Source organism: Bufo gargarizans, chromosome 1 (genome assembly GCF_014858855.1).
Source record: "Bufo gargarizans isolate SCDJY-AF-19 chromosome 1, ASM1485885v1, whole genome shotgun sequence".
NCBI lineage: Eukaryota > Metazoa > Chordata > Amphibia > Anura > Bufonidae > Bufo > Bufo gargarizans.
This window is the reverse complement of record NC_058080.1, coordinates 658152274-658176337: the sequence shown is the minus strand read 5'-3', so window position 1 is coordinate 658176337 and position 24064 is coordinate 658152274. Positions and strand designations below refer to the sequence as shown.

At 44.7% G+C, this 24064-nt stretch overlaps 1 protein-coding gene across 1 annotated transcript in view; it reads right to left on the bottom strand.

Moving 5' to 3' along the window:
* Window positions 1-1079: 1079 nt before the first annotated feature.
* The window catches only part of MCCC2 (methylcrotonyl-CoA carboxylase subunit 2), a 159627-nt gene continuing 136642 nt past the window's right edge, over window positions 1080-24064 (bottom strand). The window contains exons 15-17 of the mRNA XM_044276046.1: window positions 22234-22348; window positions 10260-10345; window positions 1080-1603 (exon numbers count right to left, since the gene is read on the bottom strand). Coding sequence (XP_044131981.1) covers window positions 1486-1603; window positions 10260-10345; window positions 22234-22348 — 319 coding nt within the window. The 3' untranslated portion in view covers window positions 1080-1485. The remainder of the gene's footprint in view (window positions 1604-10259; window positions 10346-22233; window positions 22349-24064) is intronic.

Here is a 24064-nt window from a genome sequence, read left to right as displayed (position 1 = left end):
TGAGCCGAAGTTATTACTTTGCAAAGTCGTCAAAAAACCTTTGTATCAGACTCGAGTTTGGTTCCAAGTGGTACCTTGGAACCGAACCCGAGTTCCGGAAATGTTTTTTTTACAGTATAAATCAATTGCTGAAGTTATTATGCGAAGTCTCATTGGAGCCAATACATTCTAATACTGTACTGAGCGCTCGCTCCTTATAGTATTGAAACAAAGTTTTATGCAAATCGACTTCGGATGTTTCATCCGAAGTTGATTCTCTCATCCCTAGTTATAACATTTTTTTTAAACCCCTACACATGTTGCACATGTATGGTGGATTTCGGTTCTTTAAAAGTGCCCAATCAGGAGCTGAGCAGGCGCTATAGTCGCTGAGTCTGTCACTGGAGACAACTCCAATCACTGACTTTTAACCCTTAGATGCCTTGATCACTTGCAACCACAACATCTAAGTGGTCATTTCCTGGAAGTGTTGTGCTCCTGGTGACTGAACAGCTGCCCTGCAACAAGACTGCGGGAGCTGTTCAGTTGCTATGGCAGCCTGGGGCCTTCTGAAGGATTTGAGGCCTGCCACAGCAAAGTTCCCCATTTCACAAATAAAAATAAACAAAAATCTTAAGCTCATTGAATCTTAAACTATTGAAATATAAAAGTATTCACTCAGTATGGTGAATGGCTAAACAAAAAAAAAAATATATAATCTAAATATCCGATTTGCCGTTTTTGGTCGCTTCACCTTCCCAAATGTATTGGATAAATAATGCTCAAATAGTAAGACCCAAAAAACTATGAAAAATACCGGTCATCCTGCAAAAAATGAGCTCCTTAGCATAAATATAAAAAAGCTATTGGGGGCCAGATTTTTAAGAAGGTTTTTTTTAAGTATAAAAATGTGGAATCTCTGTAATTTTACTGACCTGCCGAAAGAAAGTAACATGTTAGTTTTACTGCACAGTGAACAATGTAAACATGAAATCCATAAAACAATCTCGGAATAGTGTTATTTTTTTCCAATTCCACCCCATGTTTTTGCTTCCCACCATATCGCTGCAATAGTGGATTGCACCTTTTTGTCTTACGACTAAGCTCAAAGCAAAATACGCAAAGTGCTGTAATATGCTTTATGAGGGACCCTGTAAATCACAGCATGTCCAATTTTTCTTACCATCCCATCGATGCCCAAAACGTACCAGCCTCTGAAGTAAACTCACCCTATTCTTGAAATTCCATAGTAATTCCACATTCGTGATATCAGATAATTACTAGTCTCTTAGCTGAAAGGGTTGAAAAGCGAATGATGTAGTGTGACAGTCCTTACTTTCCAGCTGGCCAAAAAAGGCCAGTGGTTGATACTTTAGGTAAAATAATAGCTGCCATAAATAATACATAATAGTGTTTTAGAAAAAGTTTTATTTTACAGGAAGAGAATATATTAGAAAGGTCACATTGGTAAAGTTTTTGTAGTAAGCACAATAATTCTGGAGTCAATCACATCCTAAAAACTCCAAACTGAGTCTTCTGTGTTGGTGCATTCAGAGCTGCACTGATGCTCAGGCCTACAACCAATCTGGTGTCCGCAGGGTCGATAATCCCATCATCCCACAACCTGCAAATACACATCTTCATGACTACTGGGAAAATACAGCATTCTGCATGTCATTTACACATAACTACAAATACACAGCTGTGCCAAAGGAGTTAAAAGTAAATCTATAGAAGTAAGCATACAATGTAGGCAAATGTACTCATTTAGTAATTTTACAGATCCCATTGAATGCAGTGGTAGCTATACAAATCCATACTCATTGAGCTCCCCCTAGTGATGTTTTATCATGTATTGCAGAAAGAGTAGCAAGGTATTTGATGTTCTATGGTGGAGATTTATCAATACATTTACATCTGTTGCTTGGTGTAAATACATTGAAAAATAGTGGCAACACAGGGTATCACCCTATGTCTGAAAACCAGAGTGACAAGCCGGGTAAAGATATGCTATAAAATTACAATGGACATTAACTTATGAAAACGCAATTTGTCGCGCCTCTAAGTGCTTTCCTAAGTTTAGCTAAGGGGTCTTTGGTTCCTTTTGAGATTTGCTACTTATGGTAAAAATGTAAACATAATATATATAATGCATTTGGAAAGTTTCACTTTTTCACATTTTGTTGTGTTGCAATCTTGTGCTAAAATAAAAAGACCCCCCCAATCATTCTGCATTCAATACATCATCACGGAAAGTGAAGAAGTCTTTGTTAACTAAAACAAACAAACTAAAAAATAACTAAAATCTTGCATTGTCTTGCGTGTTCAGACCCTTTACCCAGCACTAAGGCTACTTTCACACATGCGGCAGAGAGATCCGGCAAGCAGTTCCGTCGCCGGAACTGCCTGCCGGATCAGGCAAAATGTATGCTAACTGATGGCATTAGTAAGACTGATCAGGATCCTGATTAGTCTTAAAAATGCCTGATCAGTCGAAAAAATGCATTGAAATGCCGGATCCGTCGTTCCGGTGTCATCCGGCAAAACGGATCCGGCATTTATTTTTTTCACCTTTTTTTCAGTCTGCGCATGCGCATAACGGAACGACGGATATGGCATTCCGGTATTCTGAATGCCGGATCCGGCACTAATACATCCCTATGGGAAAAAATGCCGGATCTGGCGTTCAGGCAAGTCTTCAGTTTTTTTCGCCGGAGATAAAACTGTAGCATGCTGCGGTTTTCTCTTTTGCCTGATCAGTCAAAACGACTGAACTGAAGACATCCTGATGCAAACTGAACGGATTACTCTCCATTCAGAATGCATGGGGATAAAACTGATCAGTTCTTTTCCGGTATAGAGCCCCTGTGACGGAACTCTATGCCGGAAAAGAAAAACGCAAGTGTGAAAGTACCCTAAGTTGAAGGACCTTTGGCATCGATTACAGCCTCTAGTCTTCTTGGGTAGGATGCCACAAGATTTGCAAACCTAGATTTGGGGATTATCTGCTATTCTTCTCTGCAGTCACTCTCAAGCTCTGTCAGGATGGATGCGGACTGTCGGTGGACAGCCATTTTAAGGTGTCTGTAGAGATGTTCGATTGGATTCAAATCAGGGCTCTGTCTGGGCCACTCAAGGACATTTACACAGTTGTCCCTAAGCCTCTCCTGTGTTGTCTCGACAGTGTGCTCTGGGTCATTGTCTTGTTGGAAGGGGAACCTTCGGCCCAGACTGAGGTTCAGAGAACTCTGGATCAGGTTTCCAAGAATATCTCTGTACTTTGCGCCATTCAGCGTTCCCTGAACTCTGACCAGTCTCCCTGTCCCAGACGCTAAAAAAAACACCCATACTGTAGCATGATGTTGTCACCGCCATACTTCACTGTAGGGATGGTGTTATGTATTGCCTAGTTTTCTCCAGACATTGTGCTTCAGTGATGGTAGACCTTCTCAAAATATCTGCATCCAGGATTTTTGGAGCTCAGCTATTGGGTTCTTGGTCACCTCTCTTACCAAGGCCATTCTGCTCTGAATACTTAGTCTGGAGGGGCGGCCAGCTCGAGCAAGATTCCTGGTTATTCCAAAGTTCGCCAAACTTCTTTTATTTAAGGATTATGGAGGCCACTGTGCTCTTGGGAACTTTCAGTGCAGCAGAAATTGTTTTTACCCCACCCTTCTCTAGACAATTCTGTCTGAACTCTACAGGCAGTTCTTTCCTCCTTAAAGGGGTTATCCGACTTAAATAAATTAATTCTAATTACTCTTATTATAGTCCATTGAAAGTTTCTTCAAAGCACTTCCATTAGCCATCTTTCGCTGTTTGGCCAGTTCAATTATGGGTCATGTGACCCCCGACGTCAGCAAGCCAGCTCTGGTGCTGATGTCTCGTTTACAGGCTTCTCCCTGCTTGAGGGAGTGGCCAGGCTCTGTAAACGAGACGTCAGAGCCTCTGGTGCCCTCCCCTCTCCAGCTCTTCTCACACTGCCTCGGCAATGGTATGCGATCGCTCATGCGCAGTACATACCAGAGCCGAGGCGATCTCTTCTCCAGCAGCAGGGTATGTTTCTCCCTCCTGCACTCACTGGGGCTAGAGGTGCCAGTTTGTACCCGTTCCCCTCTGCGTCTGGGGATCGTTTTACAGCCCTGTTCCCCCCCCCCCCACTAGTACACATTCCACATCGAACACCCCCTGGGAAAAATAAATAAATGTCAATCATATTTTTTGATTCAGCTATACATAATCCATATCTACCACCAATATATATATTTATCTAAGCAATATCCATATTTAATATATATTTAGATAATATAGATATTGCTTAGATACAGATACTGCTAATGGTACTTTCACACTAGCGTAAGTGTATTTTCACACTAGCGGCAGGACGTATCCGACAGGCTGTTCACCCTGTCGGATCCGCCCTGCCGCTATTTGGCCGTGCCGCTGGACTGCTGCTCCGTCCCCATTGACTATAATGGGGACGGGGGCGGAGCTCCGGCGCAGCACGGCGAGAGGTCGCAGGACTAAGTCTACTTTCACACTTGGAGCATAGTGATCCGGGAATAGTGAACTGCCTGCCGGATCTGGCATTGCAAAACAACTGAAGGATGGATCCGTCCTTCCGGTCTGTGCATGAGCAGACCATGAAAACTGTGAAAAAGACTTCCACACGGATCCGTTCATCCGCATGACAAGCGGATAGACGGATCCATTCTTGCAATGCATTTCTAGAAGGATCCGCACCTGGATCCGTCTAAAAATGCTGTCAGTTGTCACACTGATCGGCGGATCCGGCAGGCAGCTCCGACGACGGAACTGCCTGCTGGATCTGGCAATACAAAACAACTGAAGGACGGATCCGTCCTTCTGGTCTGCGCATGCACAGACCGGGTAAACTGTGAAAAAGACTGCCAGAGGGATCCGTCCATCCGCATGACAAGCGGATAGACGGATCCGTTCTTGCAATGCATTTCTAGACGGATCCGCACCCGGATCAGTCTACAAATGCTGTCAGTTGTCACACTGATCAGCGGATCCGGCAGGCAGCTCCAGCTACAATGTGACAGGAAGATCTTCTGCCAGTGTGAGCTAGGAGATGATCGTGTGTGTTTTTTTTTAATGCAAAGTGCAGAGCAGGGGGCGGGGAAAAGTCAGGTTGTTCACGCCCAGAAATATTCATGAGGCAGAGCTCAGGCTTTCTTGTTATACGCCCCCTCAGTATGTAAACAAAGCAATGACAGAACCATGAAAAGGTGTACATATGGGTTTTAACTTGATGAAATCTAGTTTAACCAAATTATATGTATATCCTGATGGGTTTTAAGAGGTTTTATTATTTTTTTCATTAACTCGGATAACCCCTTTAAGGCTTGGTTCTTGCTCTGATATGCATTGTCAGCTGTGAGACCGTATACAGAGATGTGTCTTTCCAAATCATATCCACACAACTGAAGTTACCACAGGTGGACTCCAATCAAGATGAAGAAACATCTCAAAGATGGTCAAGGGAAATAGGAGGCCCCCAGAGCAAAATTTCAAGTGTTATAGCAAAGGGTATGAATACTTATGTCCATGTGAAATTGTAGTTTTTTCTTTTTAACAAATTAGCTAAAATTTCTAAAATGATGTTTTAATTATGAGAGAGTGCTGATTGATGGGGTGAAATGTTAAGGGGGTGATTTATTATACTGAAATACGCCTATATTAGGCGTGATTCATGCGCAAATTGCGGAGCAACGATTAGTTGCGCCGCAATCTGCGACTTTTCCCCGCTCACATGAGGTCTAATATTGTGGGCGGAGAAGGGGACAGGTCGGCAGGCCCATTTCAGCTACCATTTTTTTATGCCTGTTTTAGGCATAGAAAAAGGTCTAAATGTAAGACAGCTAATGTAGGAAGCTGTCTCACATTTAAAACTGGCGAGGATCCGCCAAAGTTGTGAAGAGGATGGCGCCTCTCATAACTCCGGCGATCCACTACTAGCTATAGGGCTTTATTAAGACCGGCATCTAAAACACCAGTCTTAATAAATGTGCCCCTAAATTTTTCTATTTTAGCACAAGGCCACAACATAATAGGTGAAAAAAGCAAAAGGGTCTGAAAACTTTCCGAATGCACTGTATGTTTTCTTCATAGTCACATAGGTTGAACTAAATAGGCCCTCTATGCAGTTGCATACAGATTTTATTTCGAAATAAAAAGTGGCTCATTTACTATGACTGGCAGCCTGTTGAGCAGCATGGCAAAACCCGATAGGCTGAGACCTGACAGTACAATGCCTCACACATTGTAAAATATTCATTTAATTTGGACCTTCCCAGAAACCCTCTGAGCGAAAAGTCCATGTAATTTAGGTAAATTGATCGGCCCACATAGGGGGAAAAAAAAAAGCGTAGGCAGGGTGATAAATGTTACTGGGGAGGAAGGCTCCTAATGACTCTCATAAATACACATCGTTCAATGAATGTCTGATTTATAATTAAAACACATGCAAACAATGAGCAAACACATCTAATGGCAGATGGGAATGTGCTGCATTACCTAATGTTACTCTCCTTTTATACTTGGCGTGCGGACATAATACTTAACACTGTCACTCCAAAAACGAGTGTGACACTATCACTCCCTGAAGGTGCATCTCTCATTACAATGGATCTCACAATGGTGCTATTAGAGAAAGTACCAATTGCTAAACAAGCTATTCACAGCGGAGGTGGCCCTTCTAGTGAGTGATCTATTATTCATTATAATTATCTATAATAGTCTATCAGTCCATGAGGACGGAGCGTGAAGCATCAGACAAGCTGTAACATCTATGTGATACTAAGCAGATTACTAATATTTCATCACAAGTACACAAGACTTGTGACAAACACTACCTAATCTGGAATTATGAGTACTATTCCAAATGATTTACATAATAGAAGTCACATAAAAGGGCTTTGCTTCAATTGTATTTAACCAAATCAATCATTTGTGAATTAAATGGTTTGTCCTACTATAAAATTGGGGGCAGTTTTATCAACAAATTCATGGCAGTTTTCCGACTTTATGAGGCCCCTGTGACACTTAAGATATAAAAATGCACTGGAAACAACTGGAATTAGAATTAGCACAGAAGAGAGATTTGGTGTTGCTGCAAATCTCTGCATGCAGGTATGTCTCAGACAGATATATATTCTATTTTTCCCCCTATAAGATGCACTTTCCCCCCTAAAGTGGGAAGAAAATGTGCATCTTATGGGGTGAATACTATTAAGTGCCTCCATTATGGAAGCGCTCATTAGTACAGGAGGTCCAGGAAGCGATGAACGCAGTGCTCTGTACTAGATGCTTCCTGGTTTTCCTCGGCTTCTAGCTTTGCTGCGACTGTGTACAGCGCGAGTACGTCGGCGTACTCACGCTGTACACAGTGTCGATGTGAGAAGCAGCGGCGGCATATGGAGCAGGAGAGCTAAGTTAATTGTCGTTTTTTTTACATGTTTGCTCTGTGTCCGGGGGTGATTCACATCAGGCTCTGATCTGAGGTCTGCTTGGAGGGGTCATTCATATCTGAAGTCTGATTGGGGGCTGGGGATCAGAGTCATTCACATTGGGGCTCTGATCTGAGGACTCCCTGGGAGGGGGATCATTTACATTAGGGGGTTTGATCTGAGGTCTGTTTTGGGGTCATTCGCATTGGGGGTCTGAATTCACATTGGGGCTGCGATCTGAGTGGGGGTCTTATGAACTTTGGGGGTTTGAGTTGAGGTTTGATTGGGGTTTTTATTAACATTGGGAGTCTGAGCTGAGGTCTGATTAACATTGGGTGTCTTACTGTGGCTCTGAGGGAAAGTCTGATGAAACATTTTTTTTTCTCATTTTCTCCTCTAAACACTAGGTGCGTCTTATGGACAGATGCGTCTTATATGGCGAAAATACGGGAAATCATTACAGGTGGTGTATGATTAGACAATAAAAAGGCTCTCAGAAGCTAATTTTGGGTACTTCTAGTGTACCCTCTTGGTGAGAGACTGCTAACTGCTAGACATTACTTTACAACACACCCAAAGACATTCTGCCCAGGGGGCGCATTATTGGACTGAGAAAAGGTGGGTCATTTCGATAAACTGCCCACCATCTAGGCCGTTCTGACCTAGCTGTAGGGAAAACGTTGGGGACAGTGGTTATGTGAGAGTTGGAGCACACGATGAATAGGATGGCCCAGACAGACTACCGGTAAAGATGGTTTTTTGATCCGCAGACAAGCACAAGCAGCTCCCAGTTTCATTGCCCACTATCCAAACACAGTTGGCACATTTGTTACGCAATCTTGTCGCGCTGCCCGGACCATTTCCAGCTGCTCAGCATAAGGAAATTTAGTGTTCTGGCGCCCATTACATTTCCTGCCATGGACAGCCAGCCACTGTCGACTTCATTTGCAGTGGTGTTGTAAATGAGAAAGCTGGACTGGTATGAACTGGAACTGTATGATCTTTAGCGACAATCCAGGATCTGACAATGTTCAGGTTCGAGTATGGAGGCCTCGTAGTGAGAGCCTTTGCTGTGGAGCAACACATGGCCCCCAACTGCTGATTTGATAATCTGGGTGCCATCACATACGACAGTCGGTCGCCCCTAGTAGTGATGAGGGACAATAAGAGCTCAGTGATATGTGCACGACATCCTGCGGCCATGTTGCCTCTCATGGCAGGGCTTCCAACTGGCATTTTTCAGCTCGCACACACACACACACACACAAACGGTATCCCTGGAACGTCACCACTAAATTACAACACCTCCTTGGTCTGCCCAGTCCCCAGATTTATCGCCAGTTGAGCATTTATGGGGCCAGCTGGGAAGTCAGCTTAAGTAACCTATGAGTACACAGGATCTACAGGCCCAGCTACAACATCTGTGGGCAAGTGTGCTGCAGGATACCATGCGGAACCTGTACGCCTCCATGCCCAACCGTATCTCATCTTGTATCCAGGCTAGAGGTGGCCCAACAGGCCTAGAGCCTCCTCTCAGTTGTACAGTTTTCCTCAATAAACGTATTCTTTCGCTCTAATATTATATTCACTTCAACAATACAACTCCTTCTTGGTGCCTAATATTTTTTCAGTGAGTATTTAAGCTCTCATAGGATTTCCTGGACTGGATTTAACTGTATATAACTGTAGCCTTCAAGATCTACAAGGACAAGTAGTTCTGTACTGACTTTCAGCATCTAAACGTGAAGAAGATTGTTTACACCCTACCATAAGAAGGGCTCTTGAAAATAGGTATGAATTCTAGAAAGTTGCATAGCTTTTCATTATACAATAAGTTAAAGTAAATCTATCAGCTCCGAAAAAAACTCCAAACTAGAGTAGGTGATTTATAGCGTAAGTGGTGCTGAGTCTCATTATGTACTTTTTATCTTCACCCTTCCTTGAGTCCTCACCATTATGTGCAGGAGCTCAGGAGTCCTCTCAGTGCATTTTACTGCTGGTTTGTTGGAGCACAGTGTCGGAATGCAAGTGAATATAAAGATAAAAATTACATAACTGGACTCGGAGTGACACTGTACACCACTTACTCTACTTTAGGGGGTGTTTTGGAGCAGACAGAATCCCTTTATGGAGCTGGTCTATGCCTAGAATATGCCATAAATGTCTGTGGGGTCCTACCTTTGTTCTGATTTTTTTTTTTTTACCAGCGAGTCTATCAGCAGTTTTGACCCCTCAAAACTGCTGACAACACCATACAGGTGCTTATTAGAATAGTGTAAGCATGCCTCCCTAGGAGGTTGAATTACATCATAAATCCAGTTAGTGTTCCAGATGTAAGATGGTTGCCTGTGATTAAAAGAAAAATTGGGGCACAGTCACGAGTTGGGATTGGCTGAAGCATTCTCGTCTCATCAATGTGAAGTCAGCACTCTAGCCCTGTAGACATACACCACAGAGGAGGACTGAAATTGTGAAAGTCAACAGATAATTATTGTTCTTTTTTTCCCTTTTTTTTTACACTTTCCTCTGCCTGTGCCCCAGTTTTTCCTCTCAGAGAACCGCTTTTAGGTTTACAGACATACTAACAAAAGCTCAGGAAAGCATGGAAGGCTTAACACCATACCTGTCTGTAGACATTAGATTTTGGCAAGCTCAGGCAGCAATCTACTGGTTTACAGGCCAAAACTAAGATTTAGTGTTGGTCAATTTATGCAAAAATTATTTTGTGGTAGAAAGGCTACCTGTTCAAGGTAAATATCTGACCAGGTCCATCATAATAGCATCCATATATCAGCCATATCATCTCACCTGGCACTGGAGTAGTATGGATTGCCTTCCTCCTCAAATCGTTTGATTATTGGATCTTTAAGAGCAGCTTCTTCCTTTTCTGAAAACTGAACATAACACAAAGCTATGAAAAAATATTCAACTTTATTTTAAAGAGCATTGTATAAGATAATTCACTGAGGTGGGGGGTGGGGGGGGGTGGGGGGTAAAAAACATTAAAGGGAACCAGTCACCCCTCCTCAGAAGTCTGTTTTAGGCTAGTTTCACACTAGTGCTAGATATCTCTGGCAGACGTCTGGATCTGGAATTGCCGATTCTTTGCATATTTGCTGGGTTAATGGTAGTTAATGAGCAGGATGGCAAGGAGGTAGCTTCTGGTACTGTCGCTTTTCAGAGAGATCAAGCAGACCGTGCCAAGTTACGTGCCGGATATAAAAGCGCAAGTGTCAAAATAGCCTAGTAGATACTTGTATTTCTCATGAAATAACAATTCTGGCATCTTTTCTTACAACTCGGCCTTTTACTGTTCCTCTGGTATGCTTCCTGGAAAGGTATGAATAAACTAACAACAGGGCGTTACTATTCCCTTTGTGGACAAGGTTTGTCCCTGCACAGTCTGACATGATCAGGACTGACAGGACAGTGTCAGTGTGAAGGACCAGGAGGAATAGTTAAACCAGTTGTCAATACAAGTTAGACATTCCAGGAGGATTAACAGACGAACAGCACAATAATGCATTCTAAAGAAAGATGCTCAAGAATTATTTTATGGGTAATGCAAGTATTTACTGAAAACAACATGTGAGGAGAACCAACTAGTTCCCTTTTTTAACTAATCTATAGAAACATGCAATAAAAGAAATCACAATGTATTGAATTAAATTATGTTAAATGGGTGGTCTCAAGATACAAACGCCCCTATCAATAGGATAGGAGTTATGGATCAGATCAATAGGGGTTCAACTGATCGGACCCCCACAAATCACAAATTCCGTGAAGGAATAGAGCAATGGTCGAGCGTGCACAATGCAGCTCCACTCATTCTTTACGAGACGGTCAGAGATTGCTCAGCCCTGTACTTGGCAACCTCCAGCAGTCCAATAGATAATAAATGGAGCGGCAGCGCATATATTCATTCATTCCTTCAGGTAGCTTGGAACCCCCGTTCTTGTGATCAGTGGTGGACCCAGCCAGATCCCCGTCGATCAGATACTTATACCCTATCCCAGTGATGGCTAACCTCCGACACTCCAGCTGTGGTGAAACCAAGACTACCAGCATGCTCTAGTCATTTCTATGGAGTTCGGAGAACAGCCAAGCAAGTGTGCATGTTGGGAGTTGCAGTTTTGCCACAGCTGGGGTGCGGGAGGTTAGCCATCACAGCCCTATTCTGTGAATTCCCATTATAACACAGGAAATCATATGCAATTCTAGGCATCATAGCACTTATATAGGAAATATTGAACAATCTCTAAACAAAGGAACACATTAATTTAAAGAGATTTGGTTGCAGTTTACACAAACACAACCAAAAATAAAAATCCTTATATTAAGTGAATAGCTTTTATAAGAAAGAAAAAAAGAACTACAAATTTGATCCCACGCAGAACATGACCGCAGGGCAGTCAATTACAATTTTAATATGAATCAATTCAACATTAGGTATAATCTTAAATAATGAAACTAGCACACAAAATCACATTACTGTCACAGGCTGACGAGGATGACATTTTATTGCATATTTCATTAACAAGGTGACAAATGCAAATTTCAGATATAGATAAACAGGAATGTTCTTATGGTGGCCCCAATACATTGTAACCTGCATGGTGTATAAGATGAACTTGAAAATGAATAATAAACTCAATGTTTAAGTTAAGAAATCACAAGGTCCTCCTGGTGTGGATCACTATTTGGAGGTACTACGGCTTGAACTGGCACTCTATAGGATGCTTGCCATTTTTGCAGATCACTGGCTGTCAAAATGTGGCGAATCTAGAGAAATTATCTGAGCCTAGCATGACAAGGAGGCATGGTTTCACAGGAAAGGGGTGTGGCCTGTCAAACAGGTGTGGCCTCTATGGGAGGGGCCATGGTCTAATGTGCAATATTTTGAGCCAATATTGCATAAATTCTGTCTCAAAAGTATCTAGCCAGCACCAAATGTATCATCCTGCTTGAGCCACTGTGATAAATCTGGTGCAGGTATAGGCAGCCTTCATAAGTTTACACTATCTATAGCAGGGGCCCGCAACCTCCGGCACTCCAGGTGTGAACTTGCTTGGCTGCTCTCTAAACTCCCACGAGTGGAAAGAGCATACTGGGCGTTGTAGTTTCACAACAGCTGGAGTGTCGAAGGTTGCTGATCCCTGATCTATAGTACACGTAAATCTGCCCCCATTATGTAAGGGGAGTAGCTTGGTTTTAAAATTAGAGCTTCAGTTCACATGTCAAATATAGAGACTGGTGAAATATAGCAAAACACAAGTCATTTTTGTGTTATGTGATGAGACGACATAGCTCAGGTCAGTTCCTTTTCCATATTGATTCCTGGCACAGAACTTCTCATGTCATGTGCAAGTACAAAAATGCAGGGTTACAAGTGGTCTTAAAGAGGTTATCCAACCCCTATAATGCCCGGGCACCTCATACTGGTCATACTTACTCCGCTCCCTGCCACCCGAGTCACTCCTGATGCCCGCCGCTGCACCTCCCCGTCGCGTGGATCAAAACATCTGGCAACGGGGGGAGTAGCCAATAGCAGGTCGTGACAGGGACAAGCCTCCCTAGCATCACCCACAATGCTAGGGAGGCTTGTCCCCGTTGCTGCATGGTATTGACTGCACCCCCAACCCCCCTCCGTTGCCGGATGTTTTGATCTGCGCAGCGGGGTGATGCAGCGGCAGCTGTGAGGGCATCAAAAGAGAACAGGGAGCGGGGTAAGTATGACCAGTATGAGGTTCCCGGGCATTAGAGGGGGCATTATATACTTCCCATAAGTACCATTTTCATTCTTGCATTTTACCTCCTCAAGTTCCAATAACCATAACTTTTTAAAATTTTCCATTTATATCGTAATATGCATGCTTATTTTTGCATTATAAGTTGCATTTTTTTTTATGGGACCATTTAATTTACTATGTCTTGTATTGGAAAACGGTAAACAAATCCTTTGTGGCGTTAAATTGAAAAAAACACAATTTCGACAAGGTTTTTGGGGTTTTGATACTACTGCATTCACTGTGCTGTAAAAATGAAATGACATACTTATTCTGCGACTTATTCTGTTTTACTAAAAATCCAAACTTTCTTTGCATCACTATTTTCTGACAGCCATAAATGGTCAATTTCGTGTTCTTATTTTTTGTCTCCCTAGCGGCGTACACTGCGCAGGGAAAATATTTTTATATTTCAGTAGTTCAAACATTTTTCGGGTCCGGTGATATCGGTCATGTTTATTTATTTGATATCCCCTTTAGGGGGCTAGAACCTGGGATCTTTTGATTCCTTGTCCCATTCACCATAAAAATCTATTATGGTGTATGGGATTCTGCCACTCTACCTGTTGGCAAAGGGAGCCGGATCCCTCGGAAGGCAAAGGGAGTTGGATCCCTCTGCCTAACCTCACAGATGCCGTGATCACTACTGAATGCGGTGTCAAATGGGGATAAATTACCGGTTTTGGCGGTGCCTGCTGTATTATACAGTCGGTAGCTCCCACATATGGAACGAGCTCAGGGCAGCAGCCCGCTCCATACAAGCCCTCAGCCACGATAACATACAGGTATGTCATGGTGGCTTAAGGGGTTAAACTAGAACGTAGGCATAGCTAGCCCTCCTTCTAGCTATAAAGATGAAATACATGATTCTGGTGCACAGAAATGGTGCAGATTTGTCCAATTTATAGTTTATGTAAATTTTTGGGTGGCCATAATTTTAAAGCATTGTGACCGATTTTTGACAGAATTCTTGCACATTGGGAGAGATTTTTAGGGCAAGTGGAAACATTTTCAGCATAAACTAATAGGTGGTATAAACTAGACCAGACAGTCTAAAGATGGACCAGATTTATCATCCAGCATCAGTCCCTGTGATAAATTTGGTGCATTTTCACATTAAGTTTACAATGTGGTTTTGTAAATGTGGATTTTTCTAAAACTAGATGCGCCAACTTACACCAAAAATGCGCCAAATTTTGGCATTATTTACAACAAGGTCTAGGTACACTCATATTAGTAAATGTGGACCACTGTATTTTGTAAAGGACTCTGATGAGGCTCCTGTCCTCGAAATAGAATGTGATTTACAGCTTCAGGCAGATTTTCTTTATTTTTATCATATTCTTAGTGTTTATTTTCTTTCTTCTTTTGACTTGTCATTTAGCGGCTTTTAAACCATGATTTTTAACCACCTAACTGTTCTGCCGGAGTCCAGCTACAGCAGTGGGAAAAGTAGCTAACTGGAGGGGGGAGGGCTGCTTTAGATGCCGCTATCTCCTGAATGGTAGCAGCTAGAAACATGCAACTGGTCTTGTTCGAAAGACAATACCAGAATGCTAGCAATCTTCAGGGAGAGATGTCACTGATGCTGTGAATGCAGTTGAAAGTGAAAGTAAAAACAGGTTTTACCCGCGATTATTCCCGACTCGATTTCTAAAGCCTCATGCAGACGTCCGTGGAACACAGTCCGTGAGATACCGGACTGGCGTTGCAGGAGTGCGTGTCGTCATAGCAACCAATGACGCCGTGTGCTCCTGCAATGCCAGTCCGGTATCTCATGGACCGTGTTCCACAGTGTGATTTCTCCTCTGTTGCTTTGACTTTAGCTGTCATTCTGGTCTTGTATGAAAGCCTGGAATGTCAGCTTTCAAACAAGACCAGTTGCACGTTTCTACCTGCTGCTACCATTCAGGGGATCGCAGCATCTAAAGCAGCCCTCCGCCCTGCAGTTAGCTACTTTTCTCACTGCCTGAGCTGGACTGGGGCAAAACAGTTGTCGTAATTTACAAACTGTTTAGCTACAATGGTCATCCAAGAACCAATGATGATATTACAACTTGAAGCATCACTTGATAGAAGTCATAGCAGGGATAGAAAGTAAATAAAAAATGTTTGTGGAAGTGCAATAAAGAAACTACAAGCAGTATAGCCAGTTTTCATTAAGCCTAAATTAATGTATTACCAAAAAGAACTAATTAGGAAACTTAGAAATCTATTCAACCAAACATGCAATTATATTATAAAGTATGGGAATTATCTGAAGTAGATTAATGGATACCATTATAATTGTTTAAGGACTCTTCTCATCACTCAGGAGAAGCACGCAGATCCCAATATTCAAAGCAGTGGTGGGCAGATGGTAATAGTAAAATTAATATTATTTTTATACATTTATGCTGCAGCGTCACGGTAAACTTGTTATAATGGATTCCCCCAAAAACTAGATTTTTCTACTTACCGTAAAATCTGTTTCTCTTCCGTTCATTTAAGGACACAGGCTTGACCATGGGTATAGCTGCTGCCACTAGGAGGTGACACTAAGCACAAAAGTGTGAGCACCTCCCTCCAGCTATACCCTTCCTACAGGGACTAAGCTAAAACAGTTTGTGCAAAAGCAGTAGGAGAAGCAAAAGAAAAAAATTGGAAAACCAAACAATGTACAAACCCAGAACCACGCAGGCCACAACGAGGCATGTAACAAGACAGAATGGGTGGGAGCTGTGTCCCCCAATGAACGGAGGAGAAACAGATTTTACGGTAAGAACTAAAATCTAGTTTTCTCATCTGTATCATTGGGGAACATGGGCTTGACCATGGGACGTTACAGAGCAGCCCCAGGGGTGGGCTATAAATGAAGAAGCCCTCTGGCCAATCAGAGAACCACCGTCTGCAACACTCTACGCCCCAGAGAAGTGTCAGAAGATGCAAAAAGTGTGTACTCTTTAAAATTTGGCAGGTATCCGTTCTGCACATGTGAAGGGCCAAAGCCCTATAATGTACTTCCCAAGAGACCCCTTCTGCCCAAGCAGAATGAGCAGTAAGTAGGAAGGGCAGAGCCCGGTCACTGATAAAGAATGCTACCACAATGGCCAAACAAATCCATCGGGAAATGGTCCCTCTGGAATGACGACTAGTGAATCCGTCCGTCAGAAGGAGGACATCTGAGACAGATAGATGCGAATGGAAGGAAGAACTGGACAGGGCGAAGGACTACTATGTCCTAATGGAGGATAAGGAAGGGGCGACAGACAAGAAAGAGCCGGTAGTTCCGACACCCTACGGATCGAAGTGACTGCCACCAAAAAGGCCACATTGTAGGACAGGAAGCGAAGAAACACCTGCTGCAAAGGCTCAAACGGAAAGGACTGGAGAGCGCTGAGCACCAGATTAAGGTCCCAAGGATTCAATGGAGTACGGTAAGAGGGCCCAGCGTGCGCCACCCCCTGCAGAAAGGTCCGAACCGCAGAAAGCAAAGCCAAGTTCTGCTGAAAAAGAATGGAAAGGGCTGAAACTTGCCCTTTGAGGGAACTGAGAGCCAGCCGCAAGTCCATGCCCGACTGCAGGAAAGACAAGAATTGCAGCAACGAGAACTGAATGGGAGACAACTGGTGGCGTTCACACCAACTAAAGCAGGACTTCCAGGTCCGGTGATAGATCCAGGAGGACGACAGCTTCCTAGCACGAATCATGGTTTGGACAACATCATCCGAGAAACCCGAGCCCTTACTACGGTGGCTTCAACAGTCATGCCGTTAATTGTAGAGACCCTAAATTCGGGTGGAAGATTGGTCCCTGCGACAAGAGGTCCTCCTGAAGGGGAAGACGTCAGGGTTCATTGGCGAGGTGGCAGACTAGGCATGAGTGCCATACTCTGCGCGGCCAGTCCGGGGGGCCATGAGAATAACAGGAAGACCTTCGGACCTGATTTTCCAGAGTAGATGTGTAATGAGAGGAAGAGGAGGGAACGCGTAAGGAAACGTGAACTGTGTCCATGGGATCACAAGGGCGTGGGGACGCCCGAGCCAGAGGGTCCTTGAGCCTCGCAACGAAGTTCTCTACCTTGTGGTTGAAGCGGGAGGCCATGACATGCACATCCGGCAGACCCCATCGCTCACAGATCACGAGAAAGACCTGTGGATGCAGAGCCCATTCGCCGGGATCGAGTCTCTCTTGGCTGAGAAAGTCTACGATCCAGATGTCGACACCGGGTATATGAACTGCCGACAGAGCTGGGACATGGCTTTCCGCCCAGGAGAGGACGAGCGCTGCTTCCGACATGACTGCGGGGCTCCGGGTGCCGTCCTAGTGGTTTAGATATGCGACTCCCGTGGAGTTGTCGGATTGAAGCCGAACTGGATACCCCTAGGACAGTCCGCTCAATGAACCAGAGAGACTAATCACCCACAATTCCAGAATATTGATTGGAAGGGAGTGTTCCTCGTGGGACCAGGTGCCCTGGACCAAGAGATTGTCCAGAACCCCCCCCCCCCCAGAGACTGGCATCCATCGTCAACACTATCCAGCACAGGGGAAGGAAGGGGCAGTCCGATGTCAGCATTGGAGACATCAACCACCACCCAAGGTCTCGGCGCGTCGGGGCAGGGAGACGGATGAGGCGATACAGGGAGGCTGGGGAATGGTCCCAAATGGTCAGAATGTGCTGCTAAAGAGCCCTGGTATGGAACTGAGCATAGGGCACTGCTTCGAAGGAAGAGACCATGTGGCCCAGAGCCCTCATGCACTGGAGAATGGGAAGAGGCTGAGGCCGCAACAAAGAGAGGATCCGACGACGGAGAGTGGAGAGTTTGTCTGGGGGCAAGAATATCTTGGCCCGATCGGTGTCAAACAGCATGCCCAGAAACATCAGCTGCCGAGATGGGTGAAGACTTGACTTTGATAGGTTCAGAACCCACCCAAAGCATTCCAGGGTGTCCCGGACGATGCGTGAAGGACCCTTGATCAGGATATCATCCAAGTACGGAATCTCCACTATCCCCCTGGCATGAAGTACAGCCATGACTGAGGTCAGAATCTTGGTAAAGACTCTGGGAGCTGTGGCAAGACCGAATGGGAGGGCCACAAACTGGTAATGAAAAGGTCCCCCTGTGAACCGAAGATATTTCTGGTGACCGACGCAGATGGGAAACATGGGGTAGGCGTCCTTGATGGCTATCGAGGACAGGTACTCCCCCGGGTCCGTGGATGCAATGATGGAACGCAGGGACTCCATCTGGAAGCGGCGGAGCCAAACGAATCTGTTGAGAGCTTTGAGGTCTAGGAAATGATGGACCGTAACCTCCTTCTTGGGGACTATAAAGAGATTGGAGTAGAATCCATGAAAAACGGTCTTGAGGCGGAACTGGAACCATCACTCCCTGCCGCAGAAGGGTGAGAATAGCGTAAAAACTGGGGTGGAGGTGGGGACCGGAACTCCAGTTTGTAACCCTCTGGAGTCAGGCGGGTGCTCGCAGGAGGGGCAGAAAGAAGCTTGGCAAGCACAGAGGGCTTCCCTTCAAACCCCCCCCCCCCACACACACACACACACACTCACACACAGGAGAAATTTCCACACAGCTGTTAAACCTTTCCCCCACCTGAGGGGACAAGGCTTCGTGGGGGGCACCCACAGCAAGTAACCTGAGAAGGGGAGGGGGGAAGAAAAAAAAGGGGGTTTGGAGTCAGGAATACTTACACATCTGGCATGTTCTGCCCCCCTGGTTCCAGCCGGGTCACCACCATCGGTGTGCGGCCCCTTGGGGAGGGCTGCTACACTGGATACAGAGGGGATTTGTTGTGGGCGGCCGTGGTGACACGAAAGCTGGCGGGATGCAGAGGCTTTGGGAACCTCTGGTCCTCCTTGTCTTCTGGAGATCGGGAAGGAGCAGCAAGCTTGGGGACCCCCTGGTCTTCAGTCTCCTGTGTGGGAGTGCAGGCAGCTAGGACTGCCTGTGATCCCGCTAGAAGAAAAAAAGGGAAAAAAATAATAATAATCAGCAGATCTGCAAAGCAGGGAGGTCTGCCTCCTACAGACACTAAGCTAAAACTGTTATAGCTTAGTCCCTGTAGGAAGGGTATAGCTGGAGGGAGGAGCTCACACTTTTGTGCTTTGTGTCGCCTCCTAGTGGCGGCAGCTGTACCCACGGTCAAGCCTGCCCCCCCCCCCCCCCAATAATATGGATAAAAAAAAACTTGCAAGAACCGTCTTATATCAATGACTCTGTTGGTGAAATATACTAAGACCATACTTCAAGAGATTGAACATATGTCTAGTGTAACAATAATATAGCGTGCTGTGCAAGACTGGAAAAAAGGCAAAATAAAGAAAACTAATTTGCACATGGGGATGTATTGGGTTGCTTATTTGCACATGGCACACACTCCGTCAGCTTTAGGCTACATGGAAACGACAGTGAAAAACGGACACGATTGACGTTCTTTTAACGGCTATCACACATCCATTTTAAGACCAATGGTCTATGGGGTTAGTCAATGAAAAACGGAAGTAAAAAAATAGAACGTCTGTTTTTCATTGACAGGCAGCCCCCGTACAATTGAATGGGTCCATTTTTAACGTCCGTTTCTCAAAAAGGCATCAGTGAAAAAAACCTCTGCTAAAAATGTAAGTTTGCATGTAGCCTAATACTGCAATCGTCAGTACACAGAACATGGGGATAGTCACCACAAATTAACAACCTGATGCCTGCAGAACTGCAGGAACCCAACAAAGCAATGCTCTGCAATGTTCTTTTAGCATTTTTCTATTACACCCTGCCTGAAACAATGTGTGATGGCAGTTCTAAGATGGCAGGCCTAGCGGCCTTCACTAATCCTCTGGCTGCCATGACAACCGCTTGGCACCCTATGATTCTGTCATGTGCATGGGGCGAGTGGATAATCAGGTGACAGTGGAAGCTCTCTTCTTATAATGGCTTAGAAACCATGGTCAGTATCGACAGTGGCATCTAAGCTGTTAAATGGCCATGACTGAAGTTTTAGCTGATTACAGGTGTTGCAGGCAGGTGTCAGCAGTAAATAATTTCTTGAGCTCTCCTCTTCTATGAAGCCATTAAAAGTTCTGCCCAGCTTTTACTGAGAAGCAGCTAATATAATTGCCATTGTAGCTCCCATATAGCTTTCCTAAACATCAAATCTGACTAGTGATACAGCAATATGGAATGAATTATCACTGTCTCACTAAACAGACATACCAAGCAGCTGTAGTGCTGGCCATAAATTATATCATTCAACTTTCCCCAAAACAGATAAAATCAAAAGCCAGGCAAATGCATTGTGAAGAGAGCCTGGCACATCCTCAAACAGTGGCAGCTGTCATTACCTGGCTGTGGCCAGAGATCCTCTATTAAGGCCACTGTACTATCAAGGGGACTATCGCCAGCGCTGAATCTCAGCGGATAGTCAACCAGAGCACTCTGGGCCATCAAATTAAGATTAGCGAGGTCCCAGTCTCAGCATTCCCGATGATCAGCTCTTTAAAGGGACCTCTTCAATGTTTACACTGGTCCATACTGCACAATGCCATACCTTTCATAGAGGCTGTACTTCAGTCAGATTTCCCCACACAACTAATAATGACGGTTAAAAGCAGATACCATGCCTGTAATTAGCAGATATATTTATTTCATGGCTATATCCACAAGTGACTAACATCCTGCAGACTTGTCATGGTGCTTTGTGCGGCAAATCCGCAGTATGGTTTTTGTTAGTCATATTTTTTGCCGATCACGGCAAAAACCACAGTAGACTTTTCCACTGTATTTTCAGGCACATGGATTTACCCTAAAAGGTAAAATGCTTATTAGAAATTACCAGCCACCTTTCTGAAGAGCAGCCACCTCAGCTGCAGACTCCACTCCAGAGATAGATGTGGTTCTTCTCTCTGGAAAAGATACCTATTGGAAAAGTACAGCATATCCTGTGGATGTGCCATGAATGCCTGAGATGGGAGTACTCTTTTAAGGCTACTTTCACACTTGCGTTCGGGGCTCCGCTTTTGAGTTCCGTTTGAAGGCTCTCACAAGCGGCCCCGAACGGATCCGTACGGCCCTAATGCATTCTGAGTGGATGCGGATCCGCTCAGAATGCATCAGTCTGGCACCGTTTGACCTCCGTTCCGCTCAGCAGGCGGACACCCGAACGCAGCTTGCAGCGTTTGGGTGTCCACCTGGCCGTGCAGAGCCAAACGGATCGGTCCAGACTTACAATGTAAGTCAATGGGGACGGATCCATTTGAAGTTGACACAATATGGCTCAATTTCAAACGGATCCGTCCCCCATTGACTTTCAATGCAAAGACTGGACGGATCCGTCCGACTAACTTTCAGACTTAGAATTTTTTCTGAAAGATAATGCAGACGGATCAGTTCTGAACGGATCCCATCGTTTGCATTATAGGAGCGGATCCGTCTGTGCAGACACCAGACGGATCCGCTCCGAACGCAAGTGTGAAAGTAGCCTTAGATGCACACGGCATTTCCATTCCTTGGCTAAAGAATCAGCTCTCACTTCAGCAATACCAAGGCACTTACTAATGTATTGTGATTGTCCATATTGCCTCCTTTGCTGGCTTGATTAATTTCTCCATCACTTTATACACTGCTTGTTTCCATGGTTACAACCACCCTTCAATCCAGCATCGATGGTCAGGCTAGCCTCTCTGGTGGCCAGGAGTGTGGGAGGGAGCATGCGCAGCAGCTTCCATCTTGGCCATCTCGTATCTCCACTGCAAGGTGGTCATAACCCCTGGATACGAGCTGTGTATGATGCGATGGATAAATGAATCAAGCCAGCAAAGGAGGCAATATGGACAATCACAATACATTAGTAAGTGCCTTGTATTAACTTTGTCTACATGATAAATGCTATTTGCTGAAGTGAGACGACCCCTTTAATATGTAGAAGGTTGCACTCTCAATTTCAAATAAATGGAATGGAGTTACTTTAATAATAGTGTAATACATATATGTTCAGCTTCTTACCGATTTCCCCTCCCTGGCTTTCTGGTCTTTAGCAATTGTGGCTAATACAGTAGCAGCTTGTTCTCCACCCATCACTGATATGCGAGCATTTGGCCACATGTAGAGGAACCTGGGACTGAAATAAGAAGACATAGAAAACTTTACTAAACTATAATGGGAATGTACCGGTGATCTGCTGAGTCTATCGCTCTCAACAAATGTACAGCAGTGTTGTGCATGCAGTACAGTGCGTACATCTCCAATCAGAAGTTCAGAAGGACCATTCGATGGGTGATATTACCATCTGATATTCTCTTTCATGTGGTAGTAAGTCGATCAGACACAAACATCGTACATATCATGGCACCACTACGCCTGCACGGTGCTAAACAAACACAAATATGAAACCGATTCATCAACATCAGCTTGCTGACAATTTGCAGCAGGAAGATTACTTTTCCTAATCCGCAAAGGCAAACATGAGGACAAGAAATCTGTCATGTAGCGATTATTAGCTCTTCATATATCATATGCAATAATCATTGTCTCATTGGAATAAATATAAAATGGTAGCTATTGGGACAGGTGCATGTCTTGTTGGGGAGTTTATCTGGGCTAAACAAGTTATGTTCAATGTATATTCTCTATTCTCAAGGAAGGAAAAACGTGACAATGTGCATGGATTTTCACAGATTGCCTCTCTTCAGATGCACGTTCATAAAAAGTGTCAGAGGACTCGACCAGTGGCCCTGAGGGAATGGTAAGGAAATCTGAAGGTAGTGCAACCAATATGTAAGGCAGTTATATTTTCACATGGGTACAGGATAACTTTCTTCCTTGAAAACAAATTCGGCAATGATTCAAGAACTCTTTTATCTTCAGGTTCTCCTGTCCAATAGCAGGAGACAACCTGAATGGGCGGCTAGGTTTACAAAATACCATAATGGCCATTCTTGGACAGTATGGTGGCTCAGTAGTTAAAGGGGTTATCCAATCCCTATAATGACCCTATCCTCTAGAGCAGTGTTTCCCAACCAGTGTGCCCCCAGCTGTTGCAAAACTACAAATCCCAGCATGCCCGCACAGCTGGAGGCTGTCCAGGCATGCTGGGAGTTGTAGTTTTGCAACAGCTGGAGGCACACTGGTTGGAAAACACTGCTCTAGAGCATACTTACCTGCTCCCCGACACCCGCGTCCCTCCAGATCCCTGCATGGCCGCGGCTGCATCTTCCCGCCGCACGGATCAAAACATAGTCAACGGGGGAAGCAGCTAATAGCAGGCCGCAGCGGTGACCAGTCTTGTCCCTGTCACAGCCTGCTATTAGCTGCCCCCCCTTCGGTGGATGTTTTGATCTGCGTGACGGGGGGATGCAGAGGTGGCAATGCAGGGATCTGGTGGGACGCGGGTGCCGGGGAGCAAGTAAGTATGATGTAGAGGAGAGACGTGGGCATTCAGGGGGTCATTATAGGCATTGGATAACCCCTTTAAGTCTACTTTCACACTGGCGTTTTGGCTTTCTGTTTCTGAGATCCATTCAGGGCTCTCACAAGCGGTCCAAAACGGATCAGTTTGCATTCTAATGCATTCTGAATGGAAAAGGATCTGCTCAGAATGCATCAGTTTGCCTCAGTTCAGTCTCTATTCTGCTTTGGAGACGGACACCAAAACGCTGCTTGCGTCTTGGCTATGTTACAGATAATACAAACGGATCCGTTCTGAATGGATGCAGACGGCTGTATTATCTGAACAGATCCGTGACGGATCAGCACAAAATGAGAGTGTGAAAGTAGCCTAACACTGGTGCCTTGCAGCACTGCGGTCCTGGGTTCAAACCTGACCAAGAACAACATC